General features: G+C 43.0%; 1 protein-coding gene across 6 annotated transcripts in view; it reads left to right on the top strand.

Annotated features, from left to right (window-relative positions):
- Positions 1–1,350: 1,350 nt before the first annotated feature.
- Positions 1,351–15,292, top strand: part of P4HA3 (prolyl 4-hydroxylase subunit alpha 3) — an 86,688-nt gene continuing 72,746 nt past the window's right edge. For 2 of the 6 annotated variants that reach the window (XR_007478692.1, XR_007478691.1), the window contains exons 1-3: positions 1,366–5,581; positions 12,269–12,411; positions 13,461–13,684. Coding sequence is in view for 4 of the 6 variants with exons in the window: in XM_049713181.1 (XP_049569138.1) it covers positions 5,145–5,581; positions 12,269–12,411; positions 13,461–13,684 (804 nt within the window). In the remaining 2 variants the exon portion in view is untranslated. Of the gene's footprint in view, positions 5,582–12,268; positions 12,412–13,460; positions 13,685–15,292 lie in introns of all 6 variants that reach the window. The other 4 variants (XM_049713181.1, XM_049713183.1, XM_033405699.2 and 1 more) reach the window with 4 other exon arrangements.

The raw sequence follows: 15,292 nt of genomic DNA, 5'->3' as shown, positions 1-15,292 counted from the left end.
GATAAACCCACGCACATATGGTCACCTCATCTTTGATAAAGGAGGCAAGAATATACAATGGAGAAAAGACAGCCTCTTCCATAAGTGGTGCTGGGAAAACTGGACAACTACATGTAAAAGAATGAAATTAGAACACTCCCTAACACCATACACAAAAATAAACTCAAAATGGATTAAATGTAAGGCCAGACACTATAAAACTCTTAGAGGAAAACATAGGCAGAACTCTATGACATAAATCACAGCAAGATCCTTTTTGACCCACCTCCTAGAGAAATGGAAATAAAAACAAAAATAAACACATGGGACCTAATGAAACTTCAAAGCTTTTGCACAGCAAAGGAAACCATAAACAAGACCAAAAGACAATCCTCAGAATGGGAGAAAATATTTGCAAATGAAGCAACTGACAAATTAATCTCCAAAATTTACATGCAGCTCAATATCAAAAAATCAAACAACCCAATCCAAAAATGGGCAGAAGACCTAAATAGACATTTCTCCAAAGAAGATATACAGATTGCCAACAAACACATGAAAGGATGCCCAACATCACTAATCATTAGAGAAATGCAAATCAAAACTACAATGAGGTATCACCTCACACCAGTCAGAATGGCCATCATCAAAAAATCTACAAACAATAAATGCTGTATAGGGTGTGGAGAAAAGGGAACCCTCTTGCACTGTTGGTGGGAATGTAAATTGATACAGCCACTATGAAGAACAGTATGGAGGTTCCTTAAAAAACTAAAACTAGAACTACCATACGACCCAGCAATCCCACTGCTGGGCATATACCTTGAGAAAACCATAATTCAAAAAGAGTCATGTACCACAATGTTCATTGCAGCTCTATTTACAATAGCCAGGACATGGAAGCAACCTAAGTGTCCATCGACAGATGAGTGGTTAAAGAAGATGTGGCACATATATACAATGGAATATTACTCAGCCATAAAAAGAAATGAAATTGAACTATTTGTAATGAGGTGGATGGACCTAGAGTCTATCACATAGAGTGAAGTTAAGTCAGAAAGAGAAAAACAAATACTGTATGCTAACACATATATATGGGATCTCAAAAAAAAAAATGGTTCTGAAGAACCTAGGGGCAGAACAGGAATAAAGACGTAGATGTAGAGAATGGACTTGAGGACACAGGGAAGGGGAAGGGGAAGCTGGGACAAAGTGAGAGAGTGGCATGGACATATATACACTACCAAATGTAAAATAGATAGCTAGTGGGAAGCAGCTGCATAGTACAGGGAGATCAGCTCCGTGCTTTGTGACCACCTAGAGGGGTGGGATAGGGAGGATGGGAGTGAGACACAAGAGGGAGGAGATATGGGGATATATATATATATATATATATGTATAGCTGATTCACTTTATTTATAAAGCAGAAACTAACACACCATTGTAAAGCAATTATACTCCAATAAAGATGTTTAAAAAATTCAAAAATAAAATAAAAATAACAACAAAAAAAGTGAACAGAGCCTTAATGATCTGTGAGCCAGTACCTAATTTATCTCATCAGAATTCCAGAAGATTTTCAAAAAGAAATATTTGAAGAAATAATATATGAATATTTCCCAGATTTGAAAAGACATAAACCAGAAGTTCAGTGAAGCACAAATAGCAAGGTGAACCCAGCAACACATGAACAAGATTTAACCCAGAATCCAAGGTTGGTTTAACAAAGAAAAATCAATCATTATGGGACTTCCCTGGCAGTGCAGTGGCTAAGACTCCGCACTCCCAATGCAGGGGGCCTGGGTTCGATCCCTGATCCAGGAACTAAATCCCACATGCATGCCGCAACTAAGAGTTCACTTGCCACAACTAAGGAGCCTGCCTGCCGCAACTAAGGAGCCCGCCTGCCGCAACTAAGACCCAATGCAACCAAATAAATAAGTAAATAAATATTAAAAATCTATCATTATAACACATAATATTAAGACAAAAAAGGATAAAAACCACATGATGATCTCAATAGACGCAGAAAATGTACTTGACAGATAAAAACACTTAAAAAATTAGGAACAGAAGAGATCTTCCTCAACCTAGTTAAAGCATTGACAAACGCACAGCTAACATCATACTTAATGGTGAAAGACTGAAAGCTTTCCACCCAGGATCTGGAACAAGACAATGATATCCTCTCTTGTCACTTCAATGTTACACTGGAAGTTCTAGCAAAGTAAATTAGGGAAAAAAAAAAAGAAAGAAAAAACATCCAGATTCAAATGGAGGAAGTAAACTCTCTCCATTTTCCAATGTTTTCATCTTCTATATATAACATTATAAGGAATAAACAAAAAACACGATTAGACATAATAAGCAATTTCAGTAAGGTTACAGGACACAAGATCAATATACAAAAATCAACTGAATTTCTATATACTAACAATGAACAATCTAAAAATGAAATTAAGAAAATTCCATTTATTATAGTATCAAAAGTGAAACCATTTATATGAATTGCCCATAATAGGTAAATCCATAGATGGAAAATAGATTGGTTGTTGTCACATGGGAGGGGGATGGAGAGTGGCAGCTAATGGGCATAGGGTTTTTTTTTGGGGGGGGGGTGCAAGAAAATATTAGTGGTGATGGTTGCACAACCTTGTGAACATAGTAAAAATGAATGAATCGTACACTTTAAAAATGTGGATTTTATAGTTTGTAAATTATATCTCATTTTTTAAAAGAAAAAATACTTAAGAAAAGTTTAACAGAGTTATATATAATTACGTAATTCTGTCTGCTGAAAGGACCTGAGAGCAGAGACACTACAGTTGCAATGAGCATACTTAGCACCCAGATCTTAGTTTCTGAATACAAGGAACCAGGGCTCATGGGGGAAATGCTTGATTCCAGGACAGGAGCAGGGAAAGTACATGGCGATTTGGAATACCTTGGAAGTAACAAATTATGGAAGTGCTCAAGGAATGAAGGGGACATATCAAAAGGACACAGGAGCCAGATTGAAGAGGCTACCATTGACCAACTCTAGGGCAATATGAGATTCAAAATAAGCAAAGTAATGAATTATAATTCATTCAGTAAAATTCATGAGCCCATACTGATGTAAAATAAATGAATAAGTAAATAAATGGGGCATCTCAGGATCCTTAATCACACCTGCAAAATTCCCTTTGCTATGTGAGGCAACATAGTCACAGGCTGTGGGAATTAGGATATGGGCATCTTTGGGGGGCCATTATTCTTCATACTACAACCCTCAACCTTCTATGGGCAGAAAGCAGGCTAAGATGACTACTCAGTTGTAAATACAGACCCTTGGCCATTCCAACATGCCCACAATAAGGGGAAGTGTAATGGAGAGGAAGTCAGAGTGGAAAGAGAAAATTGTCATTAAAATAGCTTTATTTTGCAAATTTTACAAGTACATATAACCATGTGAACATACTTTGTTAGGTTCTGCCACCCCTCAATCCTGAGGGTGTTGGAAAGGGTTTGTGCAAGTTAGGGGCCTTGAGGCTTAAGCTTCAAAGGCTTCATGGTAAATCTGCCTCTGGTAGCGATTAAGAATATGGCCCCTGGATCCACACCACCTGGGTTCAGGTTCCTGCTCTACACTTACCAGCTGTGTATGTTGATTGCATTGGTGTTACAGATCGGGTTCTCCAGAAGCAGATGCTGAGATGAACTTTGAAGTGCAAGATATTTGTTAGGGATCAACATCTGTGAAAGGGACAGGAAGCAGGAAAGGGCAGAGGAAGAGGTCAAAGAGGCTTGACAAAGCGTTGATTAATGTGGCAGGAGGGCTAGAGCTAGTATTGCCTCTCAGAGCTGTCTCATGTTGGGTCTAAATGGCTGGGCCTTTATTCCCTCACCTTGCTCAGTCACTGGATGGCTATTAACACCACCTTAAGAACTTCCACTGGGGGATTTCCCTGGTGGTCCAGTGGTAAAGAATCCACCTTCCAATGCAGGGGACATGGGTTTGATCCCTGGCAACTAAGCCTGTGCGCCACACTACTGAGCTTGTGTGCCTCAACTAGAGAGCCTGCGTGCTGCAAACTACAGAGCCCATGCGCTCTCGACCCCAGGCACCACAACTACAGAGTCCACATGCCCTGGAGCCTGCGTGTGCCACAACTAGAGAGAGAAAAACCCACACGCCACAACTAGAGAGAAGCCCGCGTGCCGCAACGAAAGATCTGCATGCCTCAATGAAGATCCCGTGTGCCGCAACTGAGACCCGATGCAGCCGTATAAATAATTTTTTTTCAATTAAAAAAAAAACTTCCATTGGATTTTCATAACAGGCTAAATTTCTTCGTATGACATGCAAAAACACTTCACAATCTGACAGGCCCAACCACAAAGAACTTTTCATCATTTCTGCAACTCAAACTATTTTCCATCTCCGAACCTTGGCATACATAGTACCTTCTCCAGGAAAGCCCATCCCTCCCTTGCCCGACATCTTCCAGACAATTCCTTTTCATCCTTTTGGACCTGCACACGTCGGCCCCTCTGTGAAGCCCTCTCCACGGTCTATGCATGGGGATGGGCTCCCTCCTCAGAGTTGCCCTTGCTCACTGCACAACCCTCGGTTACCCTGACAGCACTTTGTGGTTCTTTGTTTACATCTCTGTCTCCCCTTGTGAGTCTAGGATTGGATCTGCTATTTCTCTTTGTCCTCGGCACAGTGGAACAGGTGCTAAATATTTGTTAAATGAATGAATGAGTGAATAACATTGCCTGGGAAAGAGGGGGAAAGAATAAGTAGTAGGATACAATAATAATATTTTTGTTTGCTTCAGTGATCATGGGCATGTCATGTAGAGCAGTGACCCAGGACCCCAGAGTTTTTGGTTGTATAGGTCCTAGATTTGTCATGCGCTGACCCTAATGGCCTTCACCCTCTACCTCCGGTCAAAATTCTACTCATCCTTCAAGATGGTTCAGACGTCAAGTCCTGGGTGAAGTGTTTTCTTCCCCTCTGGTCTGTCACAGCTCTTTACCCGCACCGCTGTTACCATACCATGACATTTACTCTCCCGATTTCTCCATCAGAATCCAGTGATGTTTCTGCGTTTCCACCCCTTGATCCAGAGGGGTGAATATTTTTGGATGGCGTTGTACAGCCATAGACTGGTGAATTCATGCCTCACCACACCCGCTGCCTCAATTTCCCCAAGTGTGAAATAGACACAGTGGAAATGTTTTCCCAGGGCTGTGATTTAGTCCACATGCAGTCTAGGGAGCTAGGGGGCAAGAAGGTGGGAGGTGGAGAGCGAGGGGAGGGGTCAGAGCGAGGAGGAGCCGGGGGCGGGCCGGGGCGGAGCGTCGGGCGCAGGGCCGGGCTGGAAGGCCTGAGAGGACGCGCGCCAGCGCCGGCGATGGGGGCTGCTGCGCGGCTGGCAGCGCTGCTGGCGGTGCTGGCGCTCCAGGCAGGGGACCTGGCCGGAGTCGCGACGCGCGGGGACACGTTCTCGGCGCTGACCAGTGTGGCGCGCGCCCTGGCGCCCGAGCGCCGGCTGCTGGGACTGCTGCGGCGCTACCTGCGCGGGGAGGAGGCGCGGCTGCGGGATCTGACCAGGTGAGGGCACGAGGGTGGGGTCTGAGTAGGGGAGACCGAGTCAGAGGACGAGGCCAAGACACTGTGCCACGGCGGGGGGGTGGGGGGGGAGGGGTAACTCTTAGGTTCCTCGTCACCCTGCCGGGACCTCACACGCGGTGTCTCACCGTCAGACTGCGATACCATGGTGGCCCAGTGTGACTCCCCAGATACACCGTCATCCTGTGTGGGACCTCAAGACACTGTGTCACACTGTGTAGGACCTTTGACTCCGTCCCTCACACACACACAGTGGCACCCCAATCCAACATCACACCGCCAAGTTGATACACTGTGGAGAAGCGTGGAGCAGCGACTCCGAGGAGGAGTAGGGCCGCCCAAGGTGCTGGGGTCAAGCTGTGTGGGCCCCCAGGCTCTGTGTCACAGAGACGCAACGACATTGCAAGAGTGAAATGGAGAGAAGAGTGACACTGTAGCCACACGTGTGTTGACCGTGTGACCCAGGGAACAGATGTTTAGTATGGGGTGACATTCTGTGACCATACATGAGATTTACGTGTCATTGAGACTGGGTAGGCATGACACTATGGATATCATAGTCTGCATGTGAAGGATGTCGAGTAATTGTCCAGGTCACTGTATGAATAATGCTTTGTGTTCATCAGTTTATTCAAGACGTATGTTTGAGTGCTTACCATGAGCCAAGCACTGTTCCAGGCACTAGGAAGAGAATGGTGAACAAGACCAAACCCTGCTCTCTAGGAGCTCGGAGTCTGTAACATCATGATTGTTAATCTGAGACGTCCGTCCTTCCCCTTGCTTTCTGCTCTCCCTTCTCTTTACACACATAACAGCTCTAAATACTATAACTGAGATGTTATATGAATATGAAAGTATTTGACAGCAAGAAAACACTGGGCAAAACCATAGTTGATGCTAGGGGATGCTGAGTGTAGCACACACCGGCAGATGCTCAGCCAATGTTGTTTTGCTCTACAGTCAACAAACTACTGTAAGACTTGGAACACTGAGGCACTGTCATCATGTATTGACTCTGCAGTGTCAAACAATGAAAGATGAATGATTGGATATGATACCATGTCTATGAATATGTGCTGTGCACCTTCTCCTGGGACACTGAGAAGCTCACAATATGAGAAGCAGAGGTGTAACCACATAGTTATCTGAATATATTAATACTGTATTTATGTCTTGTGACCCTCAGCTGAGCTGAGACCCCAGAGGGCTATCTCACGATGTGCCACTGATAAAACTGTGAGTGAGTGTATGCGGTAGTAACACTGTTTCCAGGCCATATGGGAAGAAGGTGTGAGGGCCACTATGGCTGTGTGGGAGAACCCATGTAGAAGAGAATCAGTTTGTGCGAGGAAGTGTATGTGAGAGATCTTGTTTGTTACTTAATTGTGACTGAATGATGATGTAATTTGGTACATGGTCTTAAGTATGTAGTTTGCTTATAAGTGGTTGTATGCATGTTTAAATTTACTGTTTGAAATAGCATGATGATACACACACATGTAGAGTATACGTAAGTGTGTATTAATTATAACAGTAAACGATGATAATTTCAATAATTCTTGTCGCTTTTTGGAGTAGCATAGTTGCCTAGTGTTCTGTGGGCCCATGCTTACAGAGCAAAATGATATAATTTTGTTCATTGGTGGAAGTAGAACAGACTCTTCTCTTTGATTCAAGATGCCATCCTGCTCCCTGCTACTCATGTGCTTGTTCTCATACCACTAATCTCTTTATTTGAGTGGCTTAGGTGGAGATGGGTGTCAGAATCCTGATGCCGGGCCTCTTGGGGAACAGGTTCAGAAGAGAGAGCTTGCAGTGTTGATCACTTCTTCTTTGAATTTCTAAATTCAGAAATTAAATATTTTTGGTGTTGAAACTACTACTCCCTACCCCAAGTTAATGAATAAAAATTATACTAGTTATATTGGGTTGGCCAAAACGTTCGTTCCGGTTTTTCTGTAACATCTTCCAAAAACTTGAACGAACTTTTTGGCCAGCCCAATAACATATACAGTTGTATACTAGTATAGTATTACGAATACTAGTTATATAATATTTAGCTAACCTGTACCTTTTTTTGTTGTTGCAGTTTAAAAAAACCACCAAGATTTAAAAAGTAGTATCAGCAGCAATTATTTCTGTGCTAGGAATTAAGCATTCAGAATATCTCAGAAGAACCGAGACAAAGCCATTGCTGAATTCCAAAGGAGAAACATATTGGATGAAAATAGCCCATGTATTGTGGTTGGGTAACCTGTCCAGGCTATGTTTAATGCAGGGATTGGGTTGCAAATTTTATGTGCAGATTCTTGAAGGAAAGGATCTGATTTTCCATTCTCAGCATTTGTTAAAGCAAAATTCCGTTTAGGAAACCCTGAGGTTTGAATTCAGCATCCAGTAACTCGCTCTCTGAAAACCAGCTATTGGCTCAGAGGCTGAGCAAAAGGCCAACGTTTAGATTCCAAACCAGCCTCAGATAGCAGTTGATAGGTCTTTTTTTCTTTGTGTGACAGAAAGATGACATACCTGAACACTGAATTGAATTATGTGCTGCAGTAGAGATCAAACCCCTGCCCTAAATAAATTGACACCATAATACAAAGTGGGATGTGAAGAGAACAAGGAGATGTTGCTTTTGATCTGATGGGTGACTTGGAACAGATCTTCACCTCTCTGTCTTGCTTTCTCTTTGTGCCTCAGTTTCCTCTGATGCCTGTTATACATTAGTTCTCAAGCACCAGATGAGGAATCTGTTTATTCAGTTGTGGAAAAGGTGATGGAAAGAAATAATAGAATGGTTGTGCCGAAAGGATTCATAGAGTTATTCTAGACTAGACCAGTTGTGCCATTTTATAGAGGAGGAAACTGAGGGATAGTTGGAGGCTGGGTCAGGATACCTCTCAGGTCTCCTTCCAGCTCCTCCGCATTCAACTGTCTTATAAAATCCCTGCCCACTCAGCCTCAGTTGTCCCTGGACACTTACCCTTCAGGCTGAACTCAAGCCCAAGTCTCTGCTTGTGAGTGTTTTTGTCTAGCAGTGGAATATCTTTCACTAAGTAGTTCCATATGGAGCTGAAGCAGGAAATAATGGGTAGTAAAAAAAAAAAATCCCACACCCTGGAGGCTGGTTTAGTTTCAAAACCCTAGAGTAGCTGCTCTCAGATACCCCTGTCTTGGGGATCAGAGACGTCCTGGGACTAGACAGTCTTCCTATTTCCTCCCTGGGGCACCCAGGTGCAGATCCTTTTTCCTTAGTTTATGCTTGAATTGAACGTTTGGCTCGCTAGAAGCACCTCTACCCGAAGCAAGTATTCTGTTTCAGGCTCTGTTTATAGTTGAGGCCCCCTTGAGAAATCCTTAGTTCTGACTGTTTCACGGGATTGAAATCCACCACCACCCTGCCACTCCCTCCATTCGTCACTTCCATCCCTTTCCACTCACTGAAGTCCTCCACTCTGGCCAAAGGACTCTTCTGTTCTCACGTGCTCTTGCATACATTCATATAAATCCATATCCTTTTCACTTTGCTCACACTTCCTTTTCTTAAAAATATTTATTTATTTTTGGCTGCGTTGGGTCTTCATTGCTGCGCACGGGCTTTCTCTAGTTGCAGCGAGCGGGGGCTACTCTTCGTTGCAGTGCGTGGGCTTTTCATTGTGGTGGCTTCTCTTGTTGCGGAGCACGGGTTTTAGGCATGCGGGCTTCAGTAGTTGCTGCATGTGGGCTCAGTAGTTGTGGCTCGCGGGCTCTAGAGCACAGGCTCAGTAGTTGTAGCGCATGGGCTTAGTTGCTCCGTGGCATGTGGGATCTTCCCGGACCAGGGCTTGAATCCGTGTCACCTGCATTGGCAGGCGGATTCTTTTATTTTCTTTTCTTTTATTTATTTATTTTTGGCTGCATTGGGTCTTCGTTGCTGCACGCGCGCTTTCTCTAGTTGTGGCGAGCAGGGGCTACTCTTCGTTGAGGTGCGTGGGCTTCTCATTGCGGTGGCTTCTCTTGTTGCGGAGCACAGGCTCTAGGCACGTGGGCTTCAGTAGTTGTGGCGCACGGGCTTCGTTGCTCCACGGCATGTGGGAACTTCCTGACCAGGGTTCGACCCGTGTCCCCTGCATTGGCAGGTGGATTCTTAACCACTGCACCACCAGGGAAGTCCCCACACTTTTTTCTTTTACTTCCATTGTTGTTATTGTATTGTTTTCAAAATTAATAATTTTAAAACAAAGGGAAAAAAGTCTTAAAGGGCAGGACTAGAACTCTTAAGTCTGCCTTACTATAACTAATAACTTTCAACAATATAAATCCTGTTAGAGGGTTAGCAATGGAATAACCATAGTATGCCAGGAAAGGAAACAGCATCTTTTGCTTGTATGAACACTCTTGTAGGACATCGAGGAGGAGAGAAATTAATGAGAAAGATGATCACTTCTGGCCCCAACATTTCTGGCCATTTTCTGCAAATGTTGGCAAACCAGAAAGGTTGGAAGCATGCTGGATAACCCACCTGTTCATTCCCCATTACAACCATCACCAGTTTCTATATGATCTGCTTCCTAAATATCTCTCCTGAAACCATCCCATTCTCTGCTCCCACTGTCACTGTTATGGCCTTTCTGCCTCTGGTCACTTCCACTTCTAACCCCTCTTCCCCACCCTCTCACAGATTTATATATGTAACGTATCATAGTGCGTTCCACTCTCACTTAAAACCTTTTGCTGCTCCTAATTGCACACAGGGTAAAAATCAAATTTCTCAGCAAGGTCTATGAGGCGCTCCTCACTTCTCCAGTCTAGTTTCCCCATTCTCCCAATATACCCCATGCTCCAGCCGTACTAAACGGCTTGTAATTTCCCTGTTTCTCTCTGTACCTTTGCATATGTTGAACTGTCTCTGCCTGCCTTGGAAGGAGGCCTCCTTCTCCCTTCCTCGTTATTTGCATTTACCCATCAAGCCAGTTTATTATCTCCTCTGTGAAACCTTCTCTCACCTGCTCTGGCCAAGTTAATCACCCCCACTGTGTACTCTCCACTAAGCCTTGTTCTTAAATCTGGTGTTGCACCTGTAATGTAATTATTTGTGATCTCAAAGGCTGCAAGTCTTTAAGATCAAGGTTATTGTCTTATTCAAAATTTTGTTCCTAGCTCCTAGAAGAATGTATTTCATTTATTCTTTCATAGAAATATATATTGAACTTAGGAAAAGGATGATGCGAAATCAGCTATTTTCTTGTCCATGAAACCCTTGATTGGACTTCCCTGGTAGCACAGTGGTTAAGAATCCGCCTGCCAGTGCAGGGGATACGGGTTCAATCCCTGGTCCAGGAAGATCCCACATGCTGTGGAGCAACTAAGCCCGTGTACCACAACTACTGAGCCTGCGCTCTAGAGCCCGTGCGCCACAACTACTGAGCCTGTGTGCCACAACTACTGAAGCCTGAGAGCCTAGAGCCGTCCTCTGCAACAAGAGAAGCCACTGCAATGAGAAGCCCGCGCACCACAATGAAGAGTAGCTGCCGATCGCCGCAACTAGAGAAAGCCTGCGCGCAGCAACGAAGACCAACACAGCCAAAAATAAATTAAAAAATAGTAATAATAGATAAATTCTCCTTCTCTTCTCCTTCTTCCTCTCCCTCACCCTTTCCCTCCTCTTCCCCTCCCCTTCCCTTTCACCATCCTTTCCCCCTCCTCCTTATTAAAAAAAAAAAAAAATCCTTGATCATTGGACCCTGTCTTGCCTGTTTATCCTCAGCTTCCAGCATGGAGACTGACATCTAGCAAGTGACTTACTGAATGATCAAATATATGTCAAGCCTCTGTGCCTTTGGACACATTGGTCCCTCTTGGCTCAAAAAAACTACTCTCCTCCCTTCTTTGCTCTAGCTCCCTGGGAAACAGTGTGGCAAAATCAGCCAAGAACCCCAGCTTCAGAGTCAGGCAGGCTTGGGTTCATTCCTGGCTTTGCTGTTTACCAACAGCATAGCCTTGTTGCAGTTTCCCCTCCTGTAAAAAGTGCATGATAAAATCTATTCTAAGCATCGCTGCGGGGATTAAATGAGACAATATGTTTAAACCACTTAACAGGATGCCTAATACATGGTAAGTGCTCGATAGTAGCTATTGATATTTTAACTAATCCTTCGGAACACAGATCAGGTGCCATATCCTCTGGAAAGTCTTCCCTTACACCTTCTAACTCCCACCTGGGTTAGGTGCCCTACCTACAAATCGCCAGAGCATTTTACAGCATTATATGCTCTCTTCTCTCATAGCACATAGCACGGTTTTCATAATTAATTCAACAATGTGTTTGAGCTTCTACCAGACTCTAAGTTTTGATTATAGAGTGATAAGAGGAAAAAGGATTTTCTTATTTGTGACCTCCTTGAGAGCTCCACTGTCTCTTGCCTTTGGGTCTCGAGCATCTAGCATGATAGCTGACGTACAAAACTTGACCAGTGGAGACTGACTCGCTGAATGAACAAATGAATGGACCTACTTTTGTTGTGTTGGTAGTTTTCATATTCTTTTTGCTTATTGCTTAGAATATTACATGAGTCTCAAGGGGTTCAGCATTTCATTTTTAACTACTCTAAATGTGCATACACCATGCCAGCCTTCACTCGGTAGAGTGGTTGTATCAGTAGGTGAGATCATTCTACTCCTCTCTTTCAGATTCTATGACAAGGTGCTATCTTTGCATGAAGATTCAGCAACTCCTGTGTCTAACCCTCTGCTTGCATTTACTCTCATCAAACGCCTACAGTCCGACTGGAAGAATGTGGTACATAGTCTGGAGGCCAGTGAGAACATCCGAGGTAATGAGGAGGAGGGCTGGAGGGTGAGAGAAGATTCTATCTCCTGACTTAGTGGAAAGGAGAGAGGTTCTGAAGGGATGTGATGAAGGATAATGAAGTGGGTAGGTATTACTTGATCTCCTTAGCTCTAACTATTACAAAGAACTAGGTCCCTTTGTTAATATGTTTATATAATTATAATTAGAAAGCACTTTTTTCTTTTTTTTTTTCAGTAAGTTTTTAGTTTAGTTTTTTTTTTTTTTTTTGGCTGCACCACACAGCATGAGGAACTTCCCTGACCAGAGATTGAACCTGTGCCCCCTGCAGTGGAAGCGTGGGTTCTTAACCACTGGACCACCAGGGAAGTCCTAGAAAGCACTTTCATATCCATTATCTCATTTGATCTTCACTCCAATCCTGTGAAGAACTATAGGTTATATCATCCCATTTACATACATGTAAAAGTGATATCTTTTGTTTTTTAGATTTTTTTTTGATGTTGACCATTTTTAAAGTCTTTATTGAATTTGTTACAATATTGCTTCCATTTTATGTTTTGGTGTTTTGGCTGCGAGGCATGTGGGATCTTAGCTCCCTGACCAGGAATCGAACCCACACCCCCTGCTTTGGAAGGCAAAGTCTTAACCACTGGACCGCCAGGGAAGTCCCTAAAAGTGATGTCTTCTAATAATTTCTATTTTATTAAGTTGCCACTACAGTGTGATCTGTAGTAAGATCACTTTCCTAATTTACTGTACTTTGTACTGAAGAAGTTTGTTGACTTTGGGGAAGTTAAGAGGAAGAAGAGTTTGTCCCCCAAAAGGCAAGACTCTCGGAGACAGGTAGAATGGAACGACATGATAAAGGTGCTTAGTTTTTACTCTAGAGTGTCTGTTCCTCATTCAGAAGATTTTGTTACCCTGGGAACAAAAGCAGATAAAACATTATCTTTGCTCATGTAATATTATGAGCCTGATGATTATGGTGATTAAGGTGATGATGCCTTGCTGTATTAAATGCTCACCGCCTGTTTTTTGAATGGTAGATTGATGCTTTCATGACCTTTACAGCTCTGAAGGATGGTTATGAGAAGGTGGAACAGGACCTGCCAGCCTTTGAGGACCTTGAGGGAGCAGCAAGGGCCCTGATGCGGCTGCAGGACGTGTACATGCTCAGTGTGAAGGGACTTGCCCGAGGCGTCTTCCAGAGAGTCACCGGCTGTGCTGTCACTGACCTGTACAGTCCCAGACGGCTTTTTTCCCTCACGGGGGATGACTGCTTCCAAGTTGGCAAGGTAATGATATTCAGAGAGAGGGCAAATTGCTCAGCTCTCTTTCTGGGGGATGAAATCACTATATCCCGATTCCTTTTACATATTTCTAATCCTGACAGCAAACTTGGAAATTTGGTATTATTCCCCGTTTTCAGATGAAGAAACTGAGGTTCAGAGAGGGTAAATAACTTGCCTAAGGTTACACAGTTTTAAGTATCAGAACTAAAATTTGAACCTGCATCTTTTAACTCTGAATCCCATGCTCTTTCCATGATAAGGAAATCACATACTTAGGACACTCTTGAGAGTGAAGGAGGTGTTATTAGCCAGGATGACAGACATAAAATGGGACTGTCCTGGGAAAAATGGCCCTATGGTCACCCTAAGTAGAGCACCCCACCAGTAGATGAACAGCCAGGTGGAAAGGAGAAGCAGGGTCAAAGGGTGGGGGAAAGGAAAGGAAATGGTGATGTGAAGGTTGATCACGGAAACTCAGCCTCCTGAGACTTTGTGAAATCCCTTGCAACATTTCCTAGGCATTTATAAATACTAAATTAAAGTAGTGCCAAAACACAGGCCATTTGGGAATTCCCTGGTGGTCCAGTGGTTAGGACTCTGCACTTCCACTGCAAGGGTCACAGTTTCGATCCCTGGTCGGGGAACTAAGACCCTGCAAGCCGCGTGCTGCGGCCAAAGGAAAAAAACATCGTTTTAACATTGCTTGAGAAAACAGACTTCAAGAACCTTCCTTATGAGATATTTAACTGATCTTTGATCACAAGTTTTAAACACTCTTGAGGTTATTTTACAATATATTCTTTGTTAGCCTTTGCCCAAGAAGTAATGGAGTAAATCCTTTTTAATTTTAAAGATGCATATTGCAGGAAAGTGAATTTTTCCCAGCCCCTGCAGTATTCATTAGCCGATATAAGAGGGGGCCTCATGTGTCCTGAATCCAAGTTTTGAGAATCAGTCTTCCAAATTAATGTGGAGAGGGTTGCCCTAAGCCTCTCTGTGTGCCATTTTTCCTTTTCTGAAATCCTGAATAGAATCAGAGCTGAATCATCCTGTTCATGGCTAATTTAAATTGAAGCCAGTTAAAACAGCTCCATGTATGGTACCAATATATGCTTCCTTAGTGAGGTTTTTCTGAGACTAAAACCATATGTTGAAAATTCAGTAAGTCGCTTCCTAAAAGTCTCACTGGCAATCCTTATTTCTGTATTTATTTACTTATTTTGAAAGATAAAACATTTCAAATATAAGAAAAGTACACATAAAATAAGAAGCAATTATATCTATAATTGAGATGAAATATATGTTCAAATTTTGCTATATTTGTTTCAGATTTTTTTTCAGATTTTCTAAAAAGAATTTACAGATAGCTAAATACAGCCCTACTTCCTTTTCCTTCTCACCACTCCCACCCTTTCTACTCTAACCTTGCCCAGGTACCAGGTGACCACTGTCATAAACCATACCGTAAGTGCTCTTGAGTCACTCAGCATGTTGTATCTGTGAAATTCATACATGTTGTGGCATTTATCAGCAGTTCGTTCCTTTCTATTGCTGACTAGTATTCCATTGTTTGAATATACCACAAACTGTTTATCTAATCTCATGTTGATG

This window comes from Orcinus orca, chromosome 8 (assembly GCF_937001465.1).
Source record: "Orcinus orca chromosome 8, mOrcOrc1.1, whole genome shotgun sequence".
NCBI classification, from domain to species: Eukaryota; Metazoa; Chordata; class Mammalia; order Artiodactyla; family Delphinidae; genus Orcinus; species Orcinus orca.
The sequence above is the reverse complement of the archived record's forward strand: the minus strand, read 5'-3'. Positions and strand labels throughout refer to the sequence as shown.